This window comes from Pogoniulus pusillus, chromosome 5 (genome assembly GCF_015220805.1).
Source record: "Pogoniulus pusillus isolate bPogPus1 chromosome 5, bPogPus1.pri, whole genome shotgun sequence".
NCBI lineage: Eukaryota > Metazoa > Chordata > Aves > Piciformes > Lybiidae > Pogoniulus > Pogoniulus pusillus.
The window spans coordinates 10,111,877-10,139,439 of record NC_087268.1 but is presented as its reverse complement, the minus strand read 5'-3'; the positions used below and the strand labels follow the sequence as shown (position 1 = coordinate 10,139,439).

General features: G+C 43.3%; 1 protein-coding gene across 3 annotated transcripts in view; it reads left to right on the top strand.

Moving 5' to 3' along the window:
- NXPE3 (neurexophilin and PC-esterase domain family member 3) overlaps positions 1 to 25,429 on the top strand; it is a 32,807-nt gene extending 7,378 nt beyond the window's left edge. For 2 of the 3 annotated variants that reach the window (XM_064143167.1, XM_064143166.1), the window contains exons 2-7: positions 183 to 234; positions 5,076 to 5,288; positions 15,531 to 16,291; positions 17,504 to 17,577; positions 22,699 to 22,905; positions 23,922 to 25,429. In XM_064143167.1, coding sequence (XP_063999237.1) covers positions 5,196 to 5,288; positions 15,531 to 16,291; positions 17,504 to 17,577; positions 22,699 to 22,905; positions 23,922 to 24,472 — 1,686 coding nt within the window. In that variant the 5' untranslated portion in view covers positions 183 to 234; positions 5,076 to 5,195 and the 3' untranslated portion in view covers positions 24,473 to 25,429. The remainder of the gene's footprint in view (positions 1 to 182; positions 235 to 5,075; positions 5,289 to 15,530; positions 16,292 to 17,503; positions 17,578 to 22,698; positions 22,906 to 23,921) is intronic. The other variant, XM_064143168.1, reaches the window with a different exon arrangement.
- Positions 25,430 to 27,563: the final 2,134 nt, after the last annotated feature.

Here is a 27,563-nt window from a genome sequence, read left to right as displayed (position 1 = left end):
ACAGGGGAAAAAGCTGAAGTTAAAATACTTAGAAATAAAAATACCTAGATTATTGTAGAAGGAAAATTTTATGAGTCTTAACTGCCATTTTATTGGCAAACCATCAATATGGGATGAAAAATATTTGTGTGTGTATATATGTATGGCTGGTTTTAATTATTTTTTTCTATTTTGTTTCCAAGGTTATTTTTGGCCTTCCATGTGGATAGCTTCAGTGAATGCTCCAAGATTAGGGTAAGAATCTAAAGCTTTTTTTTTGTTGTGTGCTTATGTTATATAAAAAGCTGTAGTTGCCAGTAATGTAGAGATTATGAAACTGAAAGTATGTTAAAGCCTTTAGTGTAAAGAAAGCTCTAAACCTCTACATTTTAGTGTTTTAGAACATAAAGACTTTAATAAAAAATACATGGGAATAGCCTCCATGGTCTTATTAGATGTATGAGATTATGTTCCATTAATTTTCAGTGTCATGCTTTTCAGCAATTTGAAGAGGATGCTCAGCAACAAAATTGGAAGTTCCCTTTTCCTCTAATGGATGTGTTTCTGTTTCTCAAGTGGTCATTCTTATCCTTGAATTACTGTTTAAACATATATGGGGTTTGGAGTTATTGTTTAAAATCCAAGTTGATATTTTATAGGAATTTTGTACTTTATGTAATCGTGGACCCGTGCCAACAAATCTGTGGGTTTGTTGTGTTCTGTCAGTATGATACTTTAACTGATGCATTGCTGTTTCAGTGCTTGTTCATCAGTCAGAAATACAATCTGTGATTCTCAGCAAAGCATTTGATGTTATAATCCCTTTAATCCTTGTAAAGCAATTTCAAGTGCGGTCTATTTTGAGACTGTCCTGGTTATACCAATAATATATTTAATTTTTCAGCCTGTGTAACATTGTTAAGTTATTTAATTAGCTGATTTTGATATTTATTTTATTGTTATGTGTAATTTTAACTTGACTCAGCATTCTTCATGTATAGAATCATAGAATCAACCAGGTTGGATGAGACCTCCAAGGTCATCCAGTCCAACCTATCCCCCAGCTCTATCCAGTCAACTAGACCATGGCACTAAGTGCCTCATCCAGTCTGTTCTTGAACACCTCCAGGGATGGTGACTCCACCATCTCCCTGGGCAGCCCATTCCAATGCCAATCACTCTCTCTGGGAAGAACTTCCTCCTAACATCCAGCCTATACTTTCTCCAGCGCAACTTGAGGCTGTGTCCCCTTGTTCTGTTGCTGGTTGCCTGGGAGAAGAGGCCACCCCCCACCTGGCTACAGTGTCCCTTCAGGTAGTTGTAGACAGCAATGAGGTTACCCCTGAGCCTCCTCTTCTGCAGGCTAAACAACCCCAGCTCCCTCAGCCTCTACTCATAAGGTTTGTTCCAGGCCTTTCACCAGCTTTGTTGCCCTTCTGTGGACATGCTCCAGCAGTCTTAATGAATGATATCACTTAATAGTACCACTTCCCAACTGAATTTTGGATAACTTTATATATAATAGTGTTAATCATATGATCATGTTGCTTTCAGTGGATGGTTTTATGACTAATGCTGCTTGGAGAATATTAGGTTTGAAGAGACTAGTGTCTTTTGACTGTCTCCTTTTGCCATCTGTTGTCTGTTGCTGTGTTTGGAGCTTCTCCTTCTGCAAGAATGATCCCCTTTTTGATAGCAAAATGACTGCCTTAAAGTTGCCCCTCTAAAAAAGAAAGACCTAAAAGGCAAACCAAGCATCAAGCTGTGAAAACTGATTATCAGTGATTATGGAGTCTGTGATTTTTATAATGCTTTAGCTATCAAACAGCCTTAAAGAAGTAATATATAATGAAAGTTAAATTTTATTTAAAACATGACTTACTATACATTATAAAAAAAACAGATCAAAAGATTATCCTAGAGTGCACAAAATCAATGCTTATTCCACCTTTGTCATATTCCCAGATTCTTCACCAAATGTTACGTGAACAAAAACAACTGAGATCAAAAATATCACTGATGTTATCAAATAGGGAAAACAAATTAATTGATCTAGCAGCCACCAGCACAGGTTACAGCAAAGATGATGCTGTATGAAAACTGTGCAGTGTACTTTTTGCCAAACCAGCAAAATGGTGTTGTATGCAATGCAAATGTCAAACAGCAATTTACTGCAGGTACAGAAATTCAACTTCTTTTCTGAATACTATGGACAAACAAATATTTTTTTTTCCTTTCAATAGCAAATGTTTCTAATCAGTTATTACAGAGTGGGCCAGAAAGGCATTTATTGATTTGGAAGGTGAAGTGTACTAAAGTTCTGTTTGGTAATGGTTACTTCAGCCAAAACAGAAAAATATTGAACACAGAAGTGGAAGATAAAGGCAAGTAAGATTCCTCACAAATCTTAGCAGCACTTAGATGGAAATCAAATTTACATGTAGTCCACTCTGCTTTTGAAGAGGCTTTGATTCAGCTCCCAAAATTCAACTGCTTGATGCAGTCTCCTAAGAAAGAATATTCAGAAGGTGTTGTCTTAAACAGCAAACCTATTTTTAGTGGTGGAGCCACAGTATCACAGTATCATCAGGGTTGGAAGAGACCTCACAGATCATCAAGTCCAACCCTTTACCACAGAGCTCAAGGCTAGACCATGGCACCAAGTGCCACGTCCAACCTTGCCTTGAACTGCCCCAGGGACGGCGACTCCACCGCCTCCCCGGACAGCCCATTCCAGTGTCTGTGTGAGACTGATAACTGATCACTAACTTTGCAGGAAGTTCTTATCTGTCCTTCCATACTCTCCCTATATGCATGACATTATCTCTGTTTTCACACTGACTTGTCCATATTGTTATTTTATCACCCTTAGTTCTAACATTAACAGCAGCACCACATACATCATCACTGTAGATATCAAATGATTCCTCAGTAAGGCACAGCAGTGTCTCTAGCCAGAAGCCATCGAGGTCACTTGTCTCTGCTGTTCATTTGGGGTAATTGACTATCATCTTCTTAGCTTGTTTTTTTCATCTTCCCACATGGGTTCAATCCCGTCCTTAAAGAAGGAGTAGTCACAACTGGGCAGTAAATTACTACAAATCTGGATATGGTTGTATAAAGCCCAAAAATCTTCAACAGTGTTAACCTTTGAGATAAGACAAAGATTTGCTTGCTGAGTTTTACTCTTGTCATTTTTAAAACCCTGAGTGTCCATCTGTTTTGTAGTGGATGCTTAGCATATTACTCAGTGTTTATGAACAAAACTGTATTTTATTTAAATACTATATTTCGTTTTCAAAGAATGACAAACAAAACCCAAAAGCTAACACTTTGCATCCATCTGAAAAGTTCACTTTTTGTTTTACCATTACAGCTGCGTGAAAGTGCAAGATGGGAAAAAAGGAATGATTAAAAGAGAAAGAACTAATCCCAGAATCAAACAACAAGGAGGCTTCAAACTAATGTTAGAGGTTTCTGAAGTTCAATTTTAGCATATCCAGATGTGTTAAATACTTTCCCTTTAACTGATAGATGTTACAACTATCTTTTTTTACCTCTCCCCAGCAGAAACCTGGAAGCATTACTTTTATCTTGCTTAAATATTATTTTTTTAATCTTGTTTATTTCAGACCTTAGTCTTTAGTAACAACTTACTGAAATCTCTAAGCATGTAAATCTCTACAACTGCCTGAAGGGAGGCTGTAGCCAGGTGGGGGTTGGGCTCTTCTCCCAGGCAACCAGCAACAGAACAAGGGGACACAGTCTCAAGTTGTGCCAGGGGAAGTACAGGCTGGATGTTAGGTGGAAGTTCTTCCCAGAGAGTGATTTCCCATTGGAATGGGCTGCCCAGGGAGGTGGTGGAGTCACTATCCCTGGAGATGTTCAAGCAAAGCCTGGCTGAGGCACTTAATGCCATGGTCTAGTTGACTGGTTAGGGCTGTGTGATAGGTTGGACTGGATGATCTTGAAGGTCTCTTCCAACCTGGTTGATTCTATGTTGTGAGGTGAGTGTTGGTCTCTTCTCCCAAGTAACTAGTGATAGAACAAGAGGGAATGGCCTCAAGCTGCCACAGGGCAGGTTTAGGCTGGACATTTGTGATTTCTTTTTTTTACTAAAGAGTTGTCAGTTGTTGAAGCTTAGTTCTGAAGGTTGTTGGAATAAGCTGCTCAGGGAGGTGGTGAAATCATCCCTGGATGTGTTTAAAAGGGTTGTAGATGTGGTGCTCAGGGTTACAGATTAGTGGTGGACTTAGAATTGTAGAATCAACCAGGTGGAAAGAGATCTCCAAGATCAGTCAAGACTATCACCCAGTCTTGTCCAATCAACTAGACCATGGCACCAAGTGCCTCATCCAGTCTGTTCTTGAACACCTCCAGGGATGGTGACTCCACCACCTCCCTGGGCAGCCCATTCCAATGCCAATCACTCTCTCTGGGAAGAACTTCCTCCTAACATCCAGCCTAGACCTTCCCCGGCAAAACTTGAGACTGTGTCCCCTTGTTCTGTTGCTGGTTGCCTGGAAAAAGAGACCACCCCTCACCCTACAATGTCCCTTCAGGTAGTTATAGACAGCAATAAGGTCACCCCTGAGCCTCCTCCAGGCTAAACAACCCCAGCTCCCTCAGCCTCTCCTCACAGGGCTGTGTTCCAGGCCTCTCTCCAGCTTCGTCACCCTTCTCTGGACGTGTTCCAGTAACAGTTGGACTCAATGATCTTGAAGGTCTTTTCCAACCTAAATGATTTGATGAAATAGGAGGGAGGATGTCTAAACCATCAAGTTTCTGTTAGAAGTCTTGGGCTTATAATGTCTGAATGGCGACAGTGTGGCATATATATAGATAAATAAGTAGTTGTTGTTTGATTATTTTGATGTCAGAAAGAAGTGGTGTTCTCTTCTTTTGCTTTTTTCTGTTATTAATGATATTTTTTTTCCCTTGAGATTTAAGTAACAAAACAGATAGTTGTGCCACAAAAATCTGTCCTGATTGCACAGTTCTGTTGTAGCAGTTGTTGTTGTGTGAAGTTCTATCATTCAGGTACTTTCAGTATTAAACTTTTGAGACTTAGAAAATTTTTGCAAATGCTTTTGCAGGAATGAAGTGGAAATCAACTGAATTTTCTTGTGCCCTACTGAGATGAAGCAATGTTCACGTTCACGGTGGATGGAAGTCATGGCAACACCTAACATGGGAGGGAAGTACACGAATGGACAATGTGGCGTGACTCATTCAGATTGCAGATCTTCTGCCTGCTTATGGCAGTACTGGCTGTCGTGGTGCTGGTCCATAATTTCTTTCAGTTAGAGGTAAGTGAAACTTTTTTTCTTCTTGAGAAGAGCTCAAACAACATTATTCCTCTTTGAGCTATAAGACTGGAATTGTGATTAACAGCATTTACGTTTGGAAGCACAGAAAACTCAGAGTGGAAAGGGTGTATGTAAGCCAACAGCATCCTCAACACTTCAGATTTAGCTTGGATTGCATAGGATATTTTTGAACTTTTTGATAGTCTTCAGTGACAATCAGATCTCACAACCTGTTGTAAAGCTGCACTCCTCTCATGAGGAAGTAGGTTTTTCTTACCTGTTGTGGAAGTTGCCTCTTGTTGTCTTAGTGTGTACTTGTTTTCCTGGTTCCTCTGTAACTACCTTTTAGGTAGTGAAAGAATGTGGTTAGACCCTCTCTCTGTCGTTTCCTGACATTTAAAACAAATAACCAACCAAACATCCCCCAGAAACTCCAAATAAACCACAACCCCCCTGCCCCCTGAGTCTGGTTCCCTTGGTATCACCTTTCGGTCCCCTGGTAGGGGTTCAAAGGGACCTCTGGAGATACTCCAACTCCCCTCATTCAGGCAGGTTTTGAAAGCCTCCAGAGATGGAAACTCACCACCTCCTTGGGCAGCCTGTTCCAGTGCTCCATCAACCTTAAATTAGAGAAGTTCTTCCTTGGGTTTTGATAGAATTTCTTATGTTCAAGTTTGCGCCTGTTATCCCTTGTCCTGTAACTGACACCCTGAGAAAAGACTGGTCTCATTCACAGGATCACAGAATGCTAGGGTTTGGGAGGGAGAATGGTAGGATTTGCAAGGTTGTCATCTTGGGGGTTCTTAGCTGGTCTCTCCAATTTGACTCTGGTGTGGAGTATCCATAACCAAACTGAATATTCTAGGTATTGCTTCACTGGGGTTAAGCTGAGGGGAATGATCACTGTGCTCTAGAAAAAAGCTGATTATACTCTTGTTGACTGATTGTCACAAAGCCATGCTGTTGAGACAAGGTCAGTTTGCTGTCCACTGGAATCACAGAGTCACTAATGTTCCACCATGACCCATTACCATGACCACTAAACTATGTCTTTTTCTGCAGAGCTGTTAGTTAGCTAGTTGATCTCCAGCTTGTACTGCTGCAACTTCTCTTTGCCTTTTCCTTTTTCCTTCTGCTGTGTCTAACTTGCATATTTCTTTATTTTATTGACCACTTCAGTGCAGAGGTACTTCCAAATTGCATTAGTCAGTAACCCCAGGCTGAAGCCAAGACAGATGAAATCACTGAGGATGGTTCCAGGGAGCCTTGGAGGCTTGACCCTGCCCTTTGGCTGCCTGCCTGGCCAGACTACCCATCCAATGCAGCAATTTGTGGATGAGCATAAAAATGCTTAAGCTTAAGACCTCATCAAATTATAGCTGTCTTTTATGCAGGTTAGCTGATCAATAATTGCTTTCTGCTTTTAGATTGTGTATATCCTGCTGACAGAGTCTTATTACCTCCTGGCTACTGATGGCCAAATTAAATGATCCAAAAGAGGGACTGTAATATCCTGTCTCAAGCTGAAAAAGATATAGTTGCATTGGAAGAGATTCAGATAAGGGCAAAGAGGATGTCTGGGAGGTCTAAAACCACAATTAATGCAGAATCAATAACTAAAGAGTGAATGTTTGTTACCTATTCCAGTAGTGGTGGAGACATTAAATAAAAACTGCAGATGGTGAATTCAAAGGAAGCAGGGGTGTTTTTTTATGGATTGCAGCAAAGCTGCAGAAGTCTTTGCAGTAAGACTGTGTAGAGCATATTGTGCTAGCACTGTGTGCTTGCAGCCCAGAAAGCCAAAACATATCCTCTTCTGCATCAAAAGAAGCATGGACAGCAGGACAAGTGAACTAGATTAAATATTTATCAGGAAGTATCACAGCATAGTTGGCCTCTATTCTTTTCCATGTACTTGTGTTGGAAACTACTAGAAATCAAACTGCTGTTTGTTGGACCTTTGTTTCAGTGTGATCACGTTTGTGTAACATAAAAGGTAGCTTTCCTTTAGTTGTTTCTGCATATTTTTTGGCCTATGATGTTGATATTTTGAATCTTGAGGCTATTATTTAAGTTATGTTTTTAGAACCATGGAACTGTTGAGGTTGAAGAGACCATCAAAGCCCAACCACTCACCTAGCGCTCACAGTCCCACCACTACACCATGGTCCTAAGCACCAAGAGAGAAACTGGTTCTGGCAGGGGTTTGAGAGAAAAATGGGTATTTACTCTCTGATTTTTCTGGCCACTATTCATAAGTATCTCAGTGGTTTTGTTAACCTTTACATATCGGACACTCTAAACTCAGTTAAGTATTGTGTTGCTGGTACCTCTTACACTGTAACAGGCACCTCTAACAGCTTTTGTTGTTGTGACTTTTCTGAATGGATCTGCTCTGGTATTTATTTCTTTGGCACAACATTGCAGACAGCCTGGTACAGGTATCTGTGCTGATTCTTTTCAGTCAGGGATCAAAGCCAGAAAAGCTCTTAGAAAGCTTTCACAGAACATAACAAAATTTGTTCAGACTTTGAGAAGAGGGCTGCTTATGCAGTGGTAGAGATTGGAAGGGACCTCTGGAGGATTTGAACCCCTTTGCCAAAGCATCATTCAGGGCAGGCTACACAAGAACACATCCAGATATGTCTTGGAAGCCTCCAGGAGAGGAGACTCTACAGCTTTCCCAGACAGCCTGGTCCTGGGCTCTGGCACCCTCACAGCAAGGAAGCTCTTACTTGTGTTAAGGTGGAACTTCCTGGGTTCCAGTTTGTGACTGTTGTCCCTTGGCCCCCTTTTCTTCAGACTAAACAGTCCCTGGTCTCTCAGCCTTTCATCATCAGGCAGGTATTCTAGTTCCTTCATCATGCTTTTAGGCTCTGTTGGTATCTCTCTAGTGGTTCCCTATGTCCCTCTCGAGATTACAGAATGACAGAAAGGTAGGGGTTATAAGGGACCTCTGAAGATCATTGAGTCCAAGCCTCTTTTTTGACTACTGTTGAAAACATGTTTGTAAATGCATCAGACTTGTTTCTCATCCCAAAATTATGTCATCTTTCTGACTCAAGTGAAGGAGCTAAAGCAATGATCAGCTAGCCTCCCTGCTTTTTCTCTTCAGGATTTCATACTTTCTCATGTTGCTGGAATTGTCCCTCTTGAATTCCTAAGCTATTAGTGATACCCTTTCAACAGTTCTACCCATGTCAGAAATTTACTTCACTGTTCTTCCCTTATTATTTAAAATAAAATAATGATGAAGCTGTCCACAAAACATTTGATAGCCTGCTTATTGTCTAGTTTGCTTTTTAGCAAGAAGTAACTCCTCCCTTGAGGTCCAACAACTGACCATTACATAAGACAACAAGAAATGCATTTTTATTGTGTCGTATTTTTTTTTCAAGCACACATAAAATGTTCAATTGTTTTCCATGTTGCTGAGGAGTAACCTCATTCCTTTAGGGTACAGGAGAGTTGGTGTATTGGTAATAGTTGCCTTTAGGGCCACAGAACTGCTTCAGGACTGGTCATGAGCATTATTTTATTTAAAAGTACTTGAGAGAGGATGGGGAGAGGGAAACATAACTTCCCATGGCACAACTTGAGGCTATTTCCTCTTATTCTATTACCTGGTACTAGGGAGAAGAGTCTGACCCCCACTTTGCTGCAACCTCCTTTGATGTGGTTGTAGAGAACAATGAGGCCTCCCCTCAGCCTTCAGACTAAACAATCTCAGTTCTCTCAACTGCTTCTTCAAAGACTTGTCCTCAAGACTTGCTCTCATGCTTTAGACAACAAATAGCAATTTTAGGCTCCAGGTACTTTATCTCTGATAACAAGAGGATTTACTTTGCAGTAAGTGGGATTTATTCACTTTCAAATTTTATAAACAAAGACTGTGTTGGGCAAGCTGGAACTTCTCTACTCTCCTCCCTTGCCTGTCAGCTGGGAGGCTTCTGTCGTATTTCCAGCTCTAATGTTAGTGACTTAGAAAGGTTTGCAGCCGTGGTTATGAATGTACTAGGCCAAGATAAGAGTTACAGCTGTTGGAAGACACTAGGCTTTGGAGATCCATCTTTTCAGCAGCAGTTGAAATATTCAACATGGTTTTTATCAGCCACAGACATCATTGTGTTTAACTGAGAAGTGTTCATTGCAGAGCTAACCAAGTACCCCATAACCATTCTAGAATCAATTTGAGAGCATAAAATCATAGGATCAACCAGGTTGGAAGAGACCTCCAAGATCATCCAGTCCAACCTATCCCCCAGCCCTATCCAGTCAACTAGACCATGGCACTAAGTGCCTCAGACAGGCTTTGCTTGAACATCTCCAGGGATGGTGACTCCACCACCTCCCTGGGCAGCCCATTCCAATGCCAATCACTCTCTCTGGGAAGAAATTCCTCCTAACATCCAGCCTATACTTCCCCCAGCACAACTTGAGACTGTGTCCCCTTGTTCTGTTGCTGGTTGCCTTGAAGAAAAGACCAACCCCCACCTGGCTACAACCTCCCTTCAGGTAGTTGTAGACAGCAATGAGGTCACCCCTGAGCCTCCTCTTCTCCAGGCTAAACAACCCCAGCTCCCTTAGCCTCTCCTCATAGGGTTTGTGTTCCAGGCCCCTCACCAGCTTTGTTGCCCTTCTCTGGACACATTCCAGCACCTCAACATCTCTCTTGAATTGAGGAGCCCAGAACTGGACACAGGACTCAAGGTGTGGCCTGACCAGTGCTGAATACAGGGGAAGAATAACTTCCCTTGTCCTGCTGGCCACACTGTTCTTGATACAGGCCAGGGATGCCATTGGCTCTGTTGGCCACCTGGGCACCCTGCTGCCTCATCTTCAGCTACTATCTATCAGTACCCCCAGGTCCCTTTCCTCCTGGCTGCTCTCCAGCCACTCAGTCCCCAGCCTGTGGTGCTGCTTGGGGTTGTTGTGGCCAAAGTGCAGAACCCTGCACTTGGCCTTGTTAAATCCCATCCTGCTGGTCTCTGCCCACCGTGATTACCCAGCATGATTGCCTGGCTGGGGCTATATGTTTAATTTTTTGTTTAGTGGGCAGTAAGAATGCTAAAAGCTGAGTAGTTGATGAAATGTTTATTAATTCTGAAAACATAGCTGCCTTTTTTTTCCCCTTTTAATGTCATCTCTCATGCACCAGGAACAGCTTGTGGATTTATTTGTGCTTAATTGACATGTAATCCATGCTGTCCTGTTTGGCTTACTTGGCAGGCATCCCTTAAATTACCTTCTTGTCACATTTGGTGTTCTTGTTGACTTCAGAAAGCAGCAAACAAAAATAGAAGAAACCCAACCAAAACCTAACACCCCTCACATGCAAACAAACAAAAAAGCCTTGGACCCAGCAATCAAGCAAGCAAAAAGGCTTTGGGAATTGTACTCCAAATCAAGACACCCAGAATGGAGTGTGTATGGAAATAAGTAAAGCAGGGCAAGCGTTGCTCACCATGGAGACTGTTAAAAGCTAAAAGAATCTGTGTCATAAGGTGTTTTCCAACCACAGCAGCTCTGTGATTCTATAAAGGAAGAGGGCTCTTGAGAAATCTTGAGAGCTGCTCTTTATCTGCCTTCCCTAAAGACATTTCATTTTGCTTTTGCTGCTAAATAGAGAGCTCACAGTTCCATATGGGCTTGCTAAGGCTTCTGAACATACAGGAGATTTGAAAAGGCAGTGAAGAAGGGAATAAGAAACAGAGTAAGACAGACTAAACTATTAATCTGCCTCAGTGCAAGGTGTATATCCACAGAGGTAAGAGAATATGAGCATTTTTTTGGAGATGACCCTGGGAAACTCCACTAGACCAGGTTGCTTGAGGCCTCATCCAGCCTGGCACTGAACAGCTTCAGGGAGTGTCCATCCACAACTTCCCTGGGTTCCAATGTCTCTCTGCCCTTACTGTAAGGAGTATCTTACTTATAACCAGTCTGAATCTAAACTCCTCCTTCATTCCATTCCCTCTTGTCCTATCATAAACCCTTGTAAAAAGTCCTTTCCCACTTTGTTGTAGCACCTTCAGGTACTGGAAGGCTGCTCACATATAAGCTTCTAATTCTACAACACATGGTCTTGTTTAGGCTTCAGAGAAGATTATAAGGATAAACAGGTAAGTTAGAGAAAGAATGGTCCTTCAGGCCATTGAAGAAGCTCTGGGTTTACCATGCCAGAGATTGCATTATTCACTCCCAGTCCATTGAAGACTGAGTGAGGAAAAAATTGTGGTATGGTGTATTCTTTATGGGTCGTCACCTGGGGATGCTGAAGTAACAGTGCTTGTCTGGGCTCTGAGTTGCATACAAATGAAGAGCTTTGGCCTTGTGCTTGGTTGTAAAGGCTGTGTAGGTCACTTGCTGTAGAGACAGAGAGCTATATTCTCTGCTCTCTTTTCTGAATACATTTATTGGCTTGGTGTTATCTGTACCCTTTTCCACGGAAAGATTTCTGTATGCTTTGGAAGGATTTCAGAAGGGCTAATTTGGCCATCAATGACATCTGCATTTCATACAGAAAGACTGGGTTAAAACCCCTGAAGATACTCATAGAAGCTTAAAAATAGTGCTAGATCTGCCCTTTCAGACAGCCATCTATCTAACATGTTTATGGAAGTTATTTGCAGATATTTATAGAAGTTTAAAAGTAGTGCTAGATTTACCCTTTCCCTTTGGGACAGCCATCTCTTTTCTTCATTTGCAAGGAGTTTTTTCCATGCTCCTCTGCCCTGATGTACCATCTGAAACACTGAAACTTTCTCGTGAGAGCTTCCACTGAACACGTTCATAAATTTAATTAAAGCCATTTTTTTTCCTCTCCAGCCCTCCTTAGCTAAGTACTTAAATGTTTTTACTGGCTGAGACATGGTTGCCATCTGTTGGGTGCATCAAAATGTATAGTTAACTTGGTAAAATATTCCTATGCAATATTGTCTGTGATATGTATATATGCATGACCAAGTCAGACTGGATGTGAGGAGGAAGTTCTTCACCATGAGAGTGGGGAGAGCCTGGAATAAGTTGCCCAGGGAGGTGACCGAGGCCCCATCCCTGGAGGTGTTTAAGGTCAGACTGCATGAGCCTGATCTAGGGTAGGGTGTCCCTACCTATGGCAGGGGGGTTGGAACTCTGTGATACTTGTGGTCCCTTCTGACCCTGACTGATTCTGTGATTCTAAAAGGAGGATCTTGTGAAGGTATCAAACATTATAAACTCTCTGTGATTCAAAAATGCACATAGGTAAGATGTGAAGTAGAAGAGTGCCTCAGATGGATTCTCCTCTTTGCCTGAAACTCCCTTGTTTAGTGGAAGTCATGTGCACTGACATGTTTGCATTTTTGCCTGCTGTGGTAGAAAATAGAAATGATTATCTGTTAACACAGCCTTCAGAGATAAATGGTTAAATCCTGAGTGGAAAAGTAAAATGGAAGCAAAAGCTCCTGTTGTGGTAGTAGCTTTTTGTGTCTGCAAATACTTGTTGGTTTAGGTTTTACAGCCCAAACATCACCATTTTCAATTTGAGGTCTTAGAGTTACACATCCTAGTATGCTCACTATCCTCTTACACTTCAGCTTATCAAAACCAGCTTCTTATGTAACAGGCTTCAGTACAGAGCTGATTTCTGTTGCTTAGCTGTATTTTTCCCTCAAAAAGTGGATTGAATCTCTGTGTTCCTCAGATGATTTTAATAGTCTGGCACAGTCAAATAAATTGTAGCAGGAGGTGCCTTCCAGCCCTTCCCATTCTGTGAGTTTAGTTAGAGAAGTAACACTGTGAGTGTAATGAGGTAAGTGACTGCAGCCACTGCAGACAGTAGGCTTCTCTAGAAGGCCTATTCAAAATGTGCATCAACTTTGTCTGTAGTACAGCATCTCAAAGAAACCTGATTGCCTTGCATCATAGTGAGCAACTGTTAGACCTCATTGTGATTAAAGGCTAAAATGTTACTATTGTGTGTTAGTTTGAAGCTAGCTAGAATGTTCTGGTGAGAAGGACTAGATCATAGGCTGTGAAATCAAAACAATGGTGATGTCTGCTTCCCTCATAGGCTTGCTGAGATGTATAAAAACAAGTCAAAACATTAGATAACAGACACTCAGCATCACTCTCGCTGGGGCTGCTGGCTGAGCTGCATCTCTCTAACCTCACCCTCCATTTTGGACTAATCCACTTTGCTTCTTAACCCTTTGGCTGAGCCTCCATTCTTCCTTGGGACTGGGGTAAGGTTGAGAGGGGCAGGGGGAAGGTGAAGGGGTGGTTGAGAGCCCCTCCTGGGGACTTAGGTTTCTGGGAGGGCTGTTGTGTTTCTGCATCACCTTTTTACCTTGTCAATTTCTGTATATACTGTAAATATCTGCTTGTATATTGTGCTAGCTGTAAATATAAGCTTCATTCATATTTCCAGAGCTGGCTGAGTCTAGTCTGGGTGATTGCTAAAGTGTGGGGGGGGGCAGGGAACACCCAAACCATCACATATGGTAAGAAAAGAAAACATTAGTTGAAATTTACTCTTTTGTCATACAACCTTTTGTAACTTCTTTTTTTGGTCAGAGCTGAGTAACCTGATTCTTCAGGAAACAGTCAAAGTTACAGGTTTGTTTGTGTGATCTTTTGGGTGTCATCTGCCCCCCCCCCCACTTAAGAAAATCACCTAGACTAGGCTCAGTCGATATGGGAATTGAATGAAGCTTTATGTTTACAGCTTAGCACAATATCCAAGCAGGTATTTACAACATGCACAGAATTATCCAAGTTAAAAATTAATACAGAAATACAACACCCATCCCAGAAACTAGAGTCCCCAGGAGGGGCTCCCAACCACCCTTTCACCTTCTCACCCCTCTACCTTACCCCAGACTTTACCTTACACTCAAGGTAGTTTGGAGGGTTGGCCGGGGAGTTAGGAAGCAGATGGATTAGTCACACAGATGGCAGGTTGGGTTAAAGTGCAGCCCCAAAGACAGAGAGCAAACAACTACCTTATCTATGTTTATGTTCTTGTACACCTCAGCAAGCCGAGGAATGCAGTAGACATCACCATTGTTACCTTTTCACAGCTTAATCTAATTCTTCTCACCAAAATATCCCAGCTAGGCTCAGTCTAGCACAGTATCTTCTAATAAAATTGCTTCATTTAATTGCCTTTGAAACTGTAAAGGCAAAGCCCAGTTCTTGGGATTGCTTCAGAAAACACGAGTCTGTAATTCACAGAATCACCATGTGTGCTGGATTGAGAAACTAGCCCCCAAATAAAATTTACCAGAGCAGCTCAGACAGCTTGGAAATAAGATAAAGAGATATTTTACAGCAAGCATAGATACAAACTTGATTTACATGTATTTACAATTACATACAACTGAGAAATGATACAGAAAGCCCACCCTCCCCCTTGGACAAAGAAAGATCAGAAAGGCCCAACACCACCTCTCTCCCCAGATAGAAAACCAGCAAGATCTCACATGTTGTTTGGTCAGTCAAGAATAGTATTCAGTTATACACAGATGTGCAGTGGAGGAGGTGGAAAGTGGAAGGCAAAGGGACCAAGGAGTGAGAAATTTCTTATACGTTGTTGTTTTATCCCTCTTAGCAAGCCAATAAATGGTTTATCATTATTACTCTTTTACAACCAAGGCCCTACTCATTCAATCTATGTTCAAAAGAATGTCCAGGAAGTTTCTCTCTCTTGTTTATAGTTTAAAACCAAAGTAGAGCATTAGTTTCTAAACTGCTACACCATGGTTAGAAAAGATCTTCAAGATCATCAAGTTCACTAATTATCTGTCTCTACCAGGGCTACTGCTATACCGTATCTTTAAGCACCATATCTAGAGGACTTTTAAATACATCCAGGGGTGGTGCTTCAGCTACTCCCCTGGGCAGCCTGTTGCAGACTGAGAACCCTTTGGATATAGAATTTTTTTCCTTATGTCCAACCTAAACCTCCCCTGGTGTAACTTGATGCTGTTTGCTCTTGTCCTATCAGTTGAGACTTGTGAGAAGAGACTAATCCCCTGCCTCGCTACAACCTCTTTTCAGGTTCCTCTTTCAGATAAGGTCTCCCCTCAGCCTCCTTTTCTCCAAAGTAAACAACCCCAGTTTCTTCTGCTGTTCCTCACAGGACTTGTTCTCCAGACCCTTCACCAGTCTCTCTGGTCCTAAATCAGCACTTTGATGCTTCTCTTAGGGTGTTTAATTTAATATCAGAGTTTCAGGTAATATATTTTTCCCTCTTTCCAGAACTTAGATGATGACACAATTTCAGGCTCAAACTGGATAACAGAAAACAATGTCCAACACTCTCTGTCCCAGACAACCAAAACTACCAGGAAGCCTTACTGTGGTTATAAGCAGCAGACTTTGTCCAAAAGAGAACAAGTGGAAGAGGAATCATTGCTTGCTGCAATAGAGTGGCCAAATCCCCCTGACAGCAGAACTGCCTTTCTACAGAGCACTGATCCCTTACATAGTGACTTTGTGATTGTGAAACCCAGTGAGCCCTTCAAGGTGGGTGATCAGTTAGAGGTACTTGTTCGTCTGAAGGATTTCCAAGGAAAACCGAAGCAGTACGGTGGAGACTACCTCCAGGCACGAATTCACTCTCCTCTGCTGAAAGCTGGAGCAACAGGAAGGGTTGTAGATTGCCATAATGGCCTTTATAAAGTCTTCTTTACTTTGCTTTGGCCGGGAGAAGTCAAAGTTTCTGTGTCGCTTGTCCATCCGAGTGAAGCAGTCCAAGTCCTCCTGCGTTTACGAGAAGAAAGGCCAGACAGAGTCTATTTCAAAAGCTCGTTCAAGTCTGGAAGGTATTCAGAGACTACTGAATGCAATGTTTGCTTGCCTGGAGATCTGCCAGTCTGCAACTTCACAGATCTCTACACTGGTGAGCCGTGGTTCTGTTATAAACCTCGGAAACTGTCCTGTACCAGCCGAATCAACCATGCCAAGGGTGGATATCAGAAGGGTCTTCTGACACAAGAGGAAAGCCTCTTTTTCCAAAGGTATGTATCTTGTTGAATTTATATGTGCTCAGTCAGTACATTTTTGTTCAGTTAAGGCAAACTGTTGGTTGTGTCCAGCAGCTCCAGGAAGGTTCTCCCCCTCTATGCTATCCTAGTGAAACCACACCTGGAATATAGTATCTAGTTTTGGGCTCCCAAATTCAAGAGAGACAGAGATCTACTGTAGAGAGTCCAAGGGAGGCTGTGAGGATGATATAATGGACTTGAGCATCTCTCCTATGAAGAAAGACTGAAAGACCTGGGGCTGTTCTTGAGAAGAAAAGGCTGAGAGAGGATCTTATTAATGTCTATAAATATCTGAGTGGTGCATCTCAAGATGAGATGACAGTCACTTTGTGATGATGTCCAGTAATAGGACAAGGAACAGTGGGTATAACCTAGAGCACACAAAGTTTCACCTCAACATGAGGGGGAACTTCTTTGCTGTGAGCATGCCAGAGCACTGCACCAAGCTGCCTAAAGATTGTGGAGCCTCCTTCTCTGGAGGCTCCAAATCTTCCTGTTCTCTTTCCTGTGTGGCCTGCCCTAGGTGATCCTGCTTTGGCAGGGCCTTTGAATCTATGACCTCCAGAGATCCCTTTTAACAGTCTCTGATTCTGTGAAATCTGACATATTGCCTTACAGGAGGTGTATACCTGCTGGAGCTGGTGTGAGTTGTTGAATAGCAGCTGTGTGGTGTTGAGCTGCCTGCTAGGTTAAACCACAATACTAAAATAAGTAGAGGTTTGAGGCTTATTGTTGCACAAGATATCTATTGCCTTTACCTTCAACAAGAGTCATCTTACATGCAGAGCTGTGGGTTCCTGGTTGCTCAGGAAGACTTACAAATCTTAACAATAGTTTTAGGCCATGAGTCATGGAGTCATAGAGTTGTTTCAGTTGGAAAATTCCTCTAAGATCATCAAGTCCAACCATCAACCTAATTAAATGGCCATTAAACCATACCTCAGTGCTCCATCTAAGTGCATTTCTTGAATACTGGCCATTAAACCATCCCTCAATGTTCCATTTCTTAAATACCTCCAGGGATGGTACAGAAAGTAGAATAAACTTGAAGTGAAAAGAAAAAAATAAGTGTGGGTTGTATGTAGGTCTTTGAAGTAGATTAAAAAAAAGACACTGAATATTACCTTCAAATTTTACAGTCAATTTCACACATATTATTATTATTATTATTTTAATTTGTTCTAGTGATGTGAATATCAAGAGGCCAATACTCTCCAGTGGACCTGATTCAGTGATTGTAAAGCCCAATGCATTTACAGGTAAAGTGCAATCTTTGACCTCCTCCTTTGTACTTTGTTAATAATTTTATTGTTAAGACCCAAACATGAAGTAATAATTGATTTGATTTGTTTTCACAGCGTAACATAAAAATGAACTGTTAAAATAATACTGCAAATTGCATAACAGAGTTGTCTAAAATTACCTACACAAACAGGACTTTCAGTAAAAGTAATGTAAAAAGTTTAGTTCCGTTGCCAAAAGTCTTTTTCTCTTTACAGAGGTGTCTTAACAGCAACTGCTCATCAAACTCTCAAGCTAATCTAGCAGAACCAGTTGCATGTCTTCATTTCTTTCTTTGTTAAGTTTTTTTTCTAGGATGGCTTCAGTTGAAAGGGGCCTTAACAGAGCATCTACTCCAACCTCTCTGCCATGGGCAGGGAGGCCTCTCAACTTGGTTGCTCAAGGCCTCTTCCAACATGGCCTTGAATACCTCCAGGGCAGGTGCATCAACAGCCTCTCTGGGCAACCTATTCCAGAATCTCACTACTCTTGTATCAAAGCACCTCCTAAGATCCAGTCTAAACCTACCCTTCCTCAGCTTAAAACCATTCCCCTTTGTCCTATTACTAGACACCTGTGATGGTTTGGGGTTACCTACTCCTCCCCCACCCCGGGCAATGGATTCACCCAGACTAGACTTAGACAGCTGGAAGTTAAGGAATGAAGCTTTATATTGATAGCTTAGCACAGTTTATAGGTATATCTGCACATAGGTATTTACCATATATTACAACCCCCTCTGGGTGTGTTTAAGGGTCGTTTGGATGAGGTGCTTAGGGTTATGGTTTAAGGTGAGTCTTGTAGAGTAGGGTTATAGGTTGGACTTGGTGATCCTGAGGGGCTTTTCCAACCTGGATGTTTCTGTGATTCTATTTACAGCTATATACAGAAATAGAATCATAGAATGGTTTAGGTTGGAAGGGACTTCAAAGATCACCCAGTTCCAACCCCCTGCCATAGGCAAGGACACTTCCTCCTAGAACAGGTTGCTCAAGGCCTCATCCAACATGGCCTTGAACACCTCCAAGGAGAGGAAATCCACAACCTCCCTGAGCAACCTGTGCCTGCGTCTCACCACTCTCACTGTAAAGAATTTCTTCCTACCATCTAGTCTAAATCTCCTTTCTTCCATCTTGAACCCATTAGCTCTTGTCCTGTCATTACAAGACCTTGTAAATAGTCTCTCCCCAACCTTCCTCTAGGCCTTCAGGTACTGGAAGGCTATGATAAGATCTTGAAATACACAAGTTAAAAGTAATACAGAAACACAACACTCCTCCCAGATATCAGAGTCCTCCAGGAGGGGCTCCCAACCACCCTTCCACTTTTTTTCCACCCCCCACTCTTATCCCAGAATCTGCCTGACATGCAAAATGAGTTGAGAAGTCTGGCAAGGGGAGTTAGAAGCAGAATGATTAGTTGTGTTACACAGATCCAGCTAGAAGTTAATACATTAGAAACAAGGGAGAAGCACAGACACTGACAGACTCTCTTATCTGTGCTTGTGTCCTTGTTTTTATACATCTCAGCAAACCTATGAGTGCAGTAGACATCACCATTTTTTTTATTTTCACAGCCTATAATCTATTTTTTCTCATGAAAATATTCCAATTAGCCTCAAACCACACAACACCCTTATGAAAAGTCCCTCTCCAGCCTTCCTGTAGGTTCCTGTCAGGAATTGGAAGGCAACTATAAGGTCTCCCTGGAGTCTTCTCTTCTCCAGGCTGAATAACTCCAGCACCCTCAGCCTGTCCTCATAGCAGCGATGCTCCAGCTCTCTGGATCATCTTTGTGACCCTCCTCTGGACTTGCTGCAGCAGTTGTATGTCCTGCTTATGATGGAGATAGCAGTACTAGATGCAGTAATCGAGGCGGGGTCTCAAAAGAGCAAACAAGAAAAATCTCTCTTGCCCTGCTGTTCACACTCCTCTTGATGCAGCCCATGGTACAATTTTTGTCCAGCAGATTTTGGCAACGAAGTATTATTGACATTTGTGCTCCTACAGGATATCAGAACCTACAGTTGTGTAGGGTACACCTTCTGTGTACCCTGTCAAGAAACAGAAGAAAGAGGCAGTCCCATACTAAGTTCATCTTAGAGGTTTTATCTCATTTGTATCCCTGTTTATGCCTGTAAAAAGCCTGCATGTGATGTGATATACACAGAATTATTTCTTAGTTGAAATTTTTTTAACGAGGTTTTAAGAGACTTTAAAACAGCCTACAACATTTCTTGCTTTCTATTTCTCCTGTTCAGAAGAAGAACAGAGTGCTGCTATTGGGCCAGCAGCACTTTAGAAGAATCATAGAATCAAGCAGGTTGGAAGAGACCTACAAGATCATCCAGGCCAACCTAGCACCCAGCCCTAGCCACTCAACTAGACCATAGCACTAAGTGCCTCAGGTTTTTCCTGAACACCTCCAGGGATGGTGACTCCACCACCTCCCTGGGCAGCCCATTCCAATGCCAGTCACTCTCTCTGGCAAGAACTTCCTCCTAACATCCAGCCTATACCTACCCCGGCACAACTTGAGACTGTGTCCCCTTGTTCTGTTGGTGGTTGCCTGGGAGAAGAGACCAACCCCCACCTGGCTACAACCTCCCTTCAGGTAGTTGTAGACAGCAATGAGGTCACCCCTGAGCCTGCTCTTCTCCAGGCTAAACACCCCCAGCTCCCTCAGCCTCTCCTCATAGGGTTTGTGTTCCAGGCCCCTCACCAGCTTTGTTGCTCTTCTCTGGACACATTCCAGCACCTCAACATCTCTCTTGAATTGAGGGGCCCAGAACTGGACACAGTACTCAAGGTGTGGCCTGACCAGTGCTGAGTCCAGGGGAAGAATAACCTCCCTTGTCCTACTGGCCACACTGTTCTTGATACAGGCCAGGGATGCCATTGGCTCTCTTGGCCACCTGGGCACACTGCTGGTTCATGTTCAGCTACTATATACCAGTACCCCCAGGTCCCTTTCCTCCTGGCTGCTTTCCAGCCACTCAGTCCCCAGTAGGAGATGTTCCTGCCCGTGACAGGGCAGTTGGAGCTAGATGTTCTTTGGGGTCCCTTCCAACCCAAACCATTCTGTGATTTACTTTCCTCTGTTTCTCCAGATGCTTTAGATGACATGGGTTCTGTTGCTTCTTGAATTGTAGAACCATAGAATTGTTTTGTTTGGAGAAGACCTCCAAGACCATCAAATCAAACCATCAATCCAAGACCGTGTTAGATACTTCTTCACAAAAAAACACTGCAGATTTGAAATGTTACTATTTTGTCCTTCTAGGAGTTAGAGATTAACAAAGCCTGCTTGTGTTTCATGAGATGTAGTGCTGGGTTAGAAAGCTTTGATAGGAGCAGCCCACTATTACTCAGAGAAATGCCTTCTAAGAAGAATTGTCTTTGAGCAAATTAACTTTCATGTATTGGTGTAGTGACGGTGGGAGGTATGGATTGGTTAGGATTGATGACACGATGAGATTCATTGTGCTGCTGTTGTTTCTGTAGAACTGGTGAATAGCTTGAGTTGGGAGGGACCATAAAGATCACAGAGTTCCATCTCCTCTGCAATGGGCAGGGACACCTCCCACTAGACCAGCTTGCTCAAAGCCTCATCCAGCCTGGTTTTAATGCCAGGCACGAGGCATCCACATCTTCTCTGGACAGCCCATTCTGGTATCTCACCACCCTCACAATGAAGAGCTGCTTCCTAACATCCAATCTAAATCTACCCTGCTCTCGTTTCAAACCGTTGTCCCTTATCCTGTCAGAACAGGCCCTTATCGAAAGTTCCCGTCCAGCTCTCCTGTAGGCTCCTTTCAGGTACTGGTATTTTTGTTTTGAGTGGTACTCTGCTGTGACCTTGGGGCTGTCCTGTGCGGCGGTGGCAGAGGCGGTGGCAGAGGCTGCTGCTGTGGAGCAGCGCTCCCTGCTATTTGCTCTCTGGCCACTAGAGGGCAGCAGCACCCTTGGCACGGAGGGTTCTGTCTGATGGCAGCCCTGGAGGTTCTGGGATCCTGGAATCCTAAAACTCTGGAAGCTAGAGGAGATTTTTGAGGTCAACTCCGACCACTCGCCTAGAGCTCGCAATTCCACCACTACTGCTAAGCCACTGCCACTACATCATGTCCCTCAGCACCACATTCACATGGCTTTGAAATCCCTCCAGGGATGGTGACTCTACCACCTTCCTGTGCAGCCTGTTCTAATGCTTGGTAACCCATTCTGTGAAGACATTTTTCCTAATGTCCAACCTGAACTTCCTCTGGCACAACCTGAGGCTCTTTCCTCTTGTCCTGTCACTTGCTGCATGTGAGAGGAGAGTGACCCACCCTGGGATCCATCCCAGGATGGAAAAGAAGGTGCTTTGCTTATCTTCTCTGCCCATGACTATTTGCTTCTAAGTGTGGGAGATCTGCTTTGGCAAGGCAGTTGGACTCGACCTCCAAAGATCTCTTCCAACCCCTACCTATCTGTGAAGATACCAGACACTTACTGATTTTGACTTCACCATCAGATTTTATTTAAACCAGGTTAATCTACAATTGCTCAACTCACTCTACCAGTGGTTGTGATTTTGCTGCAGAAATAGGAGATGAATTACCTGGGCTTGCAGAAGTGTCACGCATTGAGCTTTGTGATGTGTGTGGTACATCATACTCTTCCACTTGAAACTGGAGAAGATGTTCATAGAGCCACAGAATGGTAGGGATTGGAAGTAACCGCTGGAGATGGTGATGTCCACCTCCCCTGGCGAAGCAGGATCATCTAGGGCAGGCCACACAGGAACATGTCCATCTGGATTTTGAAACTCTTCAGGGAAGGAGACTCCAGAGCCTCTCTGGGCAGCCTGTTTCAGTGCTCTGACACCCTCACAGCAAAGAAGATTTTTATTGTGTTGGGGTGGAACTTTGTTCCAGTTTGTGTCTGTTACCCCTTGTCTTCCCACAGGGCACCACTGAAAAGAGAGTGGCCCCATCTTCTTGACACCCACTGTTGAAGTATGAGCAGGCATGAATGCATGACGTTCCTGGATGTATGGCCACCAAGCTCATAGAGGCTGCTGCTGTTGTAGCTTCATTTCAAGAAGTTTTTCTTTTCCAGATCCAGTCAGCATAGACAGAGCTGAAGACCCCACAGTGTCTCCTTCTGGTTACTTTTATGAAGATGAATGGAGGTCCAGAACACACTGGATCCATCATTTTAACAGCTCAGATGACATAACTAAGTGCTTACAAGGAAAAGTAATCCACTTGTTTGGAGACTCGACGATAAGACAGTGGTTTGAATATCTGACAGCATTTGTCCCAGGTTATTTATATTTGAATTTCTGTTCCTTCACAAAGCTTTATTTCTCACATCTCAGGCATGGAGTTGATCTTACCCAACGACAATGACAAAACAAAGGAAGAAGAAGAGTATTGTGTCCAGTTTTGGGCACCTCAATAAAAGAGAGATGTTGAGGTGCTGGAGGGAGCGCAGAGGAGGCGATGAAGTTGCCTTTAAATGTAATGGTGTCAGATGAGTTCCCATGAGCACTGGCTTCAGAGGGCAGCAGTGACCTGTAGAGTCTACTTGGGAAATTGCTGTTCTGTGAGACAGGAGAAAAGAGTTTGAGAAACTTGGAAAAGGCTTCACAGCCTTGTGAAACTTCAGTGTGCTGTCTTGCAGATTTCAGCACCCATAAATGCCACTCTGAAATATAGATTCATAGAAGGATTTGTGTTGGAAGGGACCTTAAAGATCATCTAGTACCAACCCCTTTGCCATGGGCAGGGACATTTCCCACTAGACCAGCTTGCTCAGGGCCTCATCCATCTTGGCCTTGGACACCTCCAGGAAGTGGATATCCACAGCCTCCCTGGGCATCCTGTTCCAGTGTCTCACCATCCTCATGGTAAAGAATTTCTTCCTAAACTCCGGTCTCTACCCTCTTCAAGCTTCAATCCATTCTTCTCATTCTATCACTGCCAGCCCTTGTAAAAAGTCTCTGGCTTTACTGTAGGCCCCCTTCAGGTACTTGAAGGTTGCTATAAGGGACCAGGTGCCCCAGGAGTTTTCACTTCTCCAGGCTGAGCAAAGGTAGTTCTTGCAGCCTGCGCATGCAGGGCAGGTGCTGCAGCCCTCTTACCATCTTCATGGCCCTCTTCTGAACCCACTGCAACAGCAGCTAGCCATGTACATGACATGCATTTTGTGCTTCATTTTAGGGTTATGTGCAGATGTCTTTATCTGCTGCTACTTTTCCTCTGTGGTCCTAGCATCTTGTTGACCGTTTTAATCTCTTCGTTGCCATCCTTTGCTAACACTCGCTGTTGGGTTTTCAGATCTGGTGGAGTTTAACCTGGGGAGTCCTAAGAACGTTGGACCTTTCATGTCTGTGGACCAGAAGCACAACATCCTCTTGAAGTTCCGCTGTCACGGGCCACCCATTCGCTTCTCAACGGTCTTCAGCAGTGAGCTGCGCTACATTGCCAACGAGCTGAACGGCATAGTGGGCGGGAGGAACACGGTGATAGCCATCACCATCTGGTCCCACTTCAGCACTTTCCCCGTGCAAGTGTACATCCGCCGGCTGAGGAACATTCGGAGAGCAATCATCCAGCTGCTGGATCGCAGCCCCAAGACTTCAGTTGTCATCAGAACCGCTAATGCTCAGGAGCTGGGGCCGGAAGTGAGCCTCTTTAACAGTGACTGGTACTCCTTTCAGCTTGATACTGTCATGAGGAAGATGTTCTCAGGAATTGCCGTGCACTTTGTGGATGCCTGGGACATGTCTCTGGCTCATTACTTGCCACATAACTTGCACCCAAAAGAAGTCATCGTTAAGAATCAGATAGATGCGTTCTTGTCTTACGTGTGCCCTCTGCAAATTTAGTGCAAGTGGGTATCCCTGTGTCATCATTTGCTGTAGCTGAAGTTGCTGTTTGCAGCTACCAAATTATGCAGGATGCAGTACAAGAACTGGTTAGTGTACTTGCAAGGGTGGCTTTTTGTTTGAGCTGTGGAGTTATGCAGGATGCAATAGAAGAACTTTATTTGCAAGGGTGGCCTTAAGTCTGGGTTAGCTGTGAAGGATGGTCAAGGGGACTTGACTGTTCAGGCTGTATCTTCTTGCAAGGTTGATTCCTTTCAACCTCATTATTCGTGTCTGAGATGATTAAAGAGCACTTTAAATGGACAGGATTCAATAGGAAATTATGTAGGTTATTAGCTTTACTAGTTGTCTGCACTGTGTGCTTCAACTCCTCCATATGACACTGATTGTGTTGCTGCTTACAACTTAGTAGAAACCTGGAAAGGATTTGCAGGGAGAAGTTTTTCTCTCAGTGTTCCAGAGTTTGAGCAACATCTGCTACAGCTGTCCTGGAGTTTGAGTGATGACATGGGTTACACCAATGACACCCTGCTGCTGTATGTCAGAGAACCACAGTGTCTGTTACTGTTTCAAAGTCCTAATTAGAAGTATGGAGTGCACCAAAATCACTAATACCCATCAAGGAAGCACAATCAAAATATCTGTAATATTAAGTCATCTGGAATTGGCTGAAATTTAATTGAGCCACACCAGTTAGGCACCCTTAGTGTTTACAGATTGCTGCAAAATAATGCAACTAGTCAGGATTTTAGTTTCGTTTCCTGTACTACTGCATCTCTTCTGAGCATTAATATACTGTCTACTTCCTGGGTTATCTGCAATGGAGAAATGTGCATATTATGACCTTGGTGAAGACACTGTTTCAGGCAGTTTCTGCAAGTTCATGTTGCAGGCTGGCCTGCTTGAAGTGTTTCCCTTCCCTATAAGATAAAGCTATTCCGTTATGCTCCTGCAAAACTGGGCCTCTGAGCATTACTTTTGTACATCATTCATACATTGTTTTGGTATGGAGAAGACAAGTGACCTGAAAGCACTTGAGTCATAGAGTAATAGAATGGTTTGAGTGGGAATGGACCTTAAGGATCATCTTGTTCCAACACCCCTGACAGGGGGCTGGGACACCTCCCTCTAGATCAAGTTGTTCAAGGCCTCGCTTGGCAATGGGTGACAGTAACTGGTGGCAAGATCATGCAGTGATGCTTCTGTTTGGCAATGCTACCATTTCATTAATGAGTTTCACAGCAGTGAGCTATGTAAAAGGTAAAATATCACATCCAAAAGCCAAGTCCACGCAGGGTTGCCCTTCCTGCAGGTGTGGGGTAAGTACCTGTGGCTTTGCTGGTGTGACAACTGTTGTCTCTTGCAGTGGTGTGTTTGCAGCTGCTGATTCAGAATCGTAGAACTGTTGAGGTTGGAAGCAGCCTTTGAGATAAAGTCTAACCACTCACCTAGAGCTTGTGATCCCAACACTACCGTTAAGCAACTGTTGCTGAACCATGTGCCTCAGCACCACAGCCATGCATCTTTGCAATACGTCCAGTACCTCCAGGGCCTCCCTGGGCAGCCTCTTCCAATGCTTGATAACCTTTTCTGGAAAGACTTTTTAAACATACCCAACCTGAGCCTCCTCTGGAACAACTTAAGGCTGTTTCCTCTTGTCATCTCACTTGATGCACATGGGAAGAGACTGGCCCCCACCTCACTCCAACCCCCTTAAAGGTAGTTGTAGAGGGCAATGAGGTCTCCTGTCAGCCTCTTTTGAAGATCGAGCAACTCCAGTTCCCTCAGCCATTCCTCATAAAACTTCTGTTTAAGGCCCTTCCCCAGCTTTGTTGCTCTTTGGACATTCTCCAGCACCTCAAAGTCTTTCTTGTAGTGAGGGGTTTGATTAAGTTTGAGCCTGTTTATAGTTTTAACTCGTAGCACTTTGAAAACAGTTCTGATGAAGTTAATCTTAAACAGTGAAGACATTTTCTGTGTTGTCTTATTTTCAGTTCCACTGAGGCCAAAATAAGTCAAAACCCAATGGCTTTACTGGTAAATGGTTTAAAACAGTAGTGGGGTGCTTCTGAAGCAACTTATTGTGCTTAAGGGGAGCAACAGACAAGCTGTAACACAGGAAGTTCCACCTTAACGTGAGGAGAAACTTTGTTGTGAAGGTGTTGGAGCACTGAGGCAAGCTTCCCAAAGAGGCCATGTAGTCTCCTTCTCTAGAGGCTTTACAAACCTGCCTGGACGCATTCCTGTGTGACCTGCCCTAGGTGATCCTGCTTTGGCAGGGGGGTTGGACTGGATGATCTCCAGAGGTCCCTTCCAACCCCTAACATTCTGTTAAGGATTTTTCAATGCCCCATCTTCTGTGACCTGTGTGACCTGCCCTAGGTGATCCTGCTTTGGCAGGGGGGTTGGACTGGATGATCTCCAGAGGTCACTTCCAACCCCTAACATTCTGTTGTTAAGGATTTTTCAATGCCTCATCTTCTGTGACCTGCCCTAGGTAATCCTGCTTTGGCAGGGGGGTTGGACTGGATGATCTCCAGAGGTCCCTTCCAACCCCTAACATGCTGTTGTTAAGGATTTTTCAATGCCTCATCTTCTGCCAGCCAGCAGCCACACAAGAAGCTGGGAGGGAGCATGGCCAGGGCACTGCCCAGAACTAGCCAAGTGGATCTTCCATACAATAATACATTATGACAATACTTAAACTGGGGAAGCTAGCAAGAAGGAAGTGTGTGTGGGATGTGTGTGTGTATTGCTGCTGGAGTATCAGTGAACGATTGCATTGTGCATCACTTTTTATTCCTTTTCATAACAATTGTTATAATATTATTATTATATTTTATTTTAGTTATTACACAGTTCTTAATGCACGAGTTTTACTTGTTCCAGTTGTTTTTTTTCCCTAGCTCTTCTTTTTTACCCCTGTTTTTTAAACTCTTCAACAGAAGAACCTTTCAAAAAGGTGCAGTTTTGGCACTTCAGGGTATGGTTTAATGGCTGTGGTGGTGTTAGGTCAATGGTTCTCTGCGTTGAGGAGAGGTTTAGATTGGCTATTAGGAAAAATTTCTTTACTGCAGGAGTTGTCAGGCAC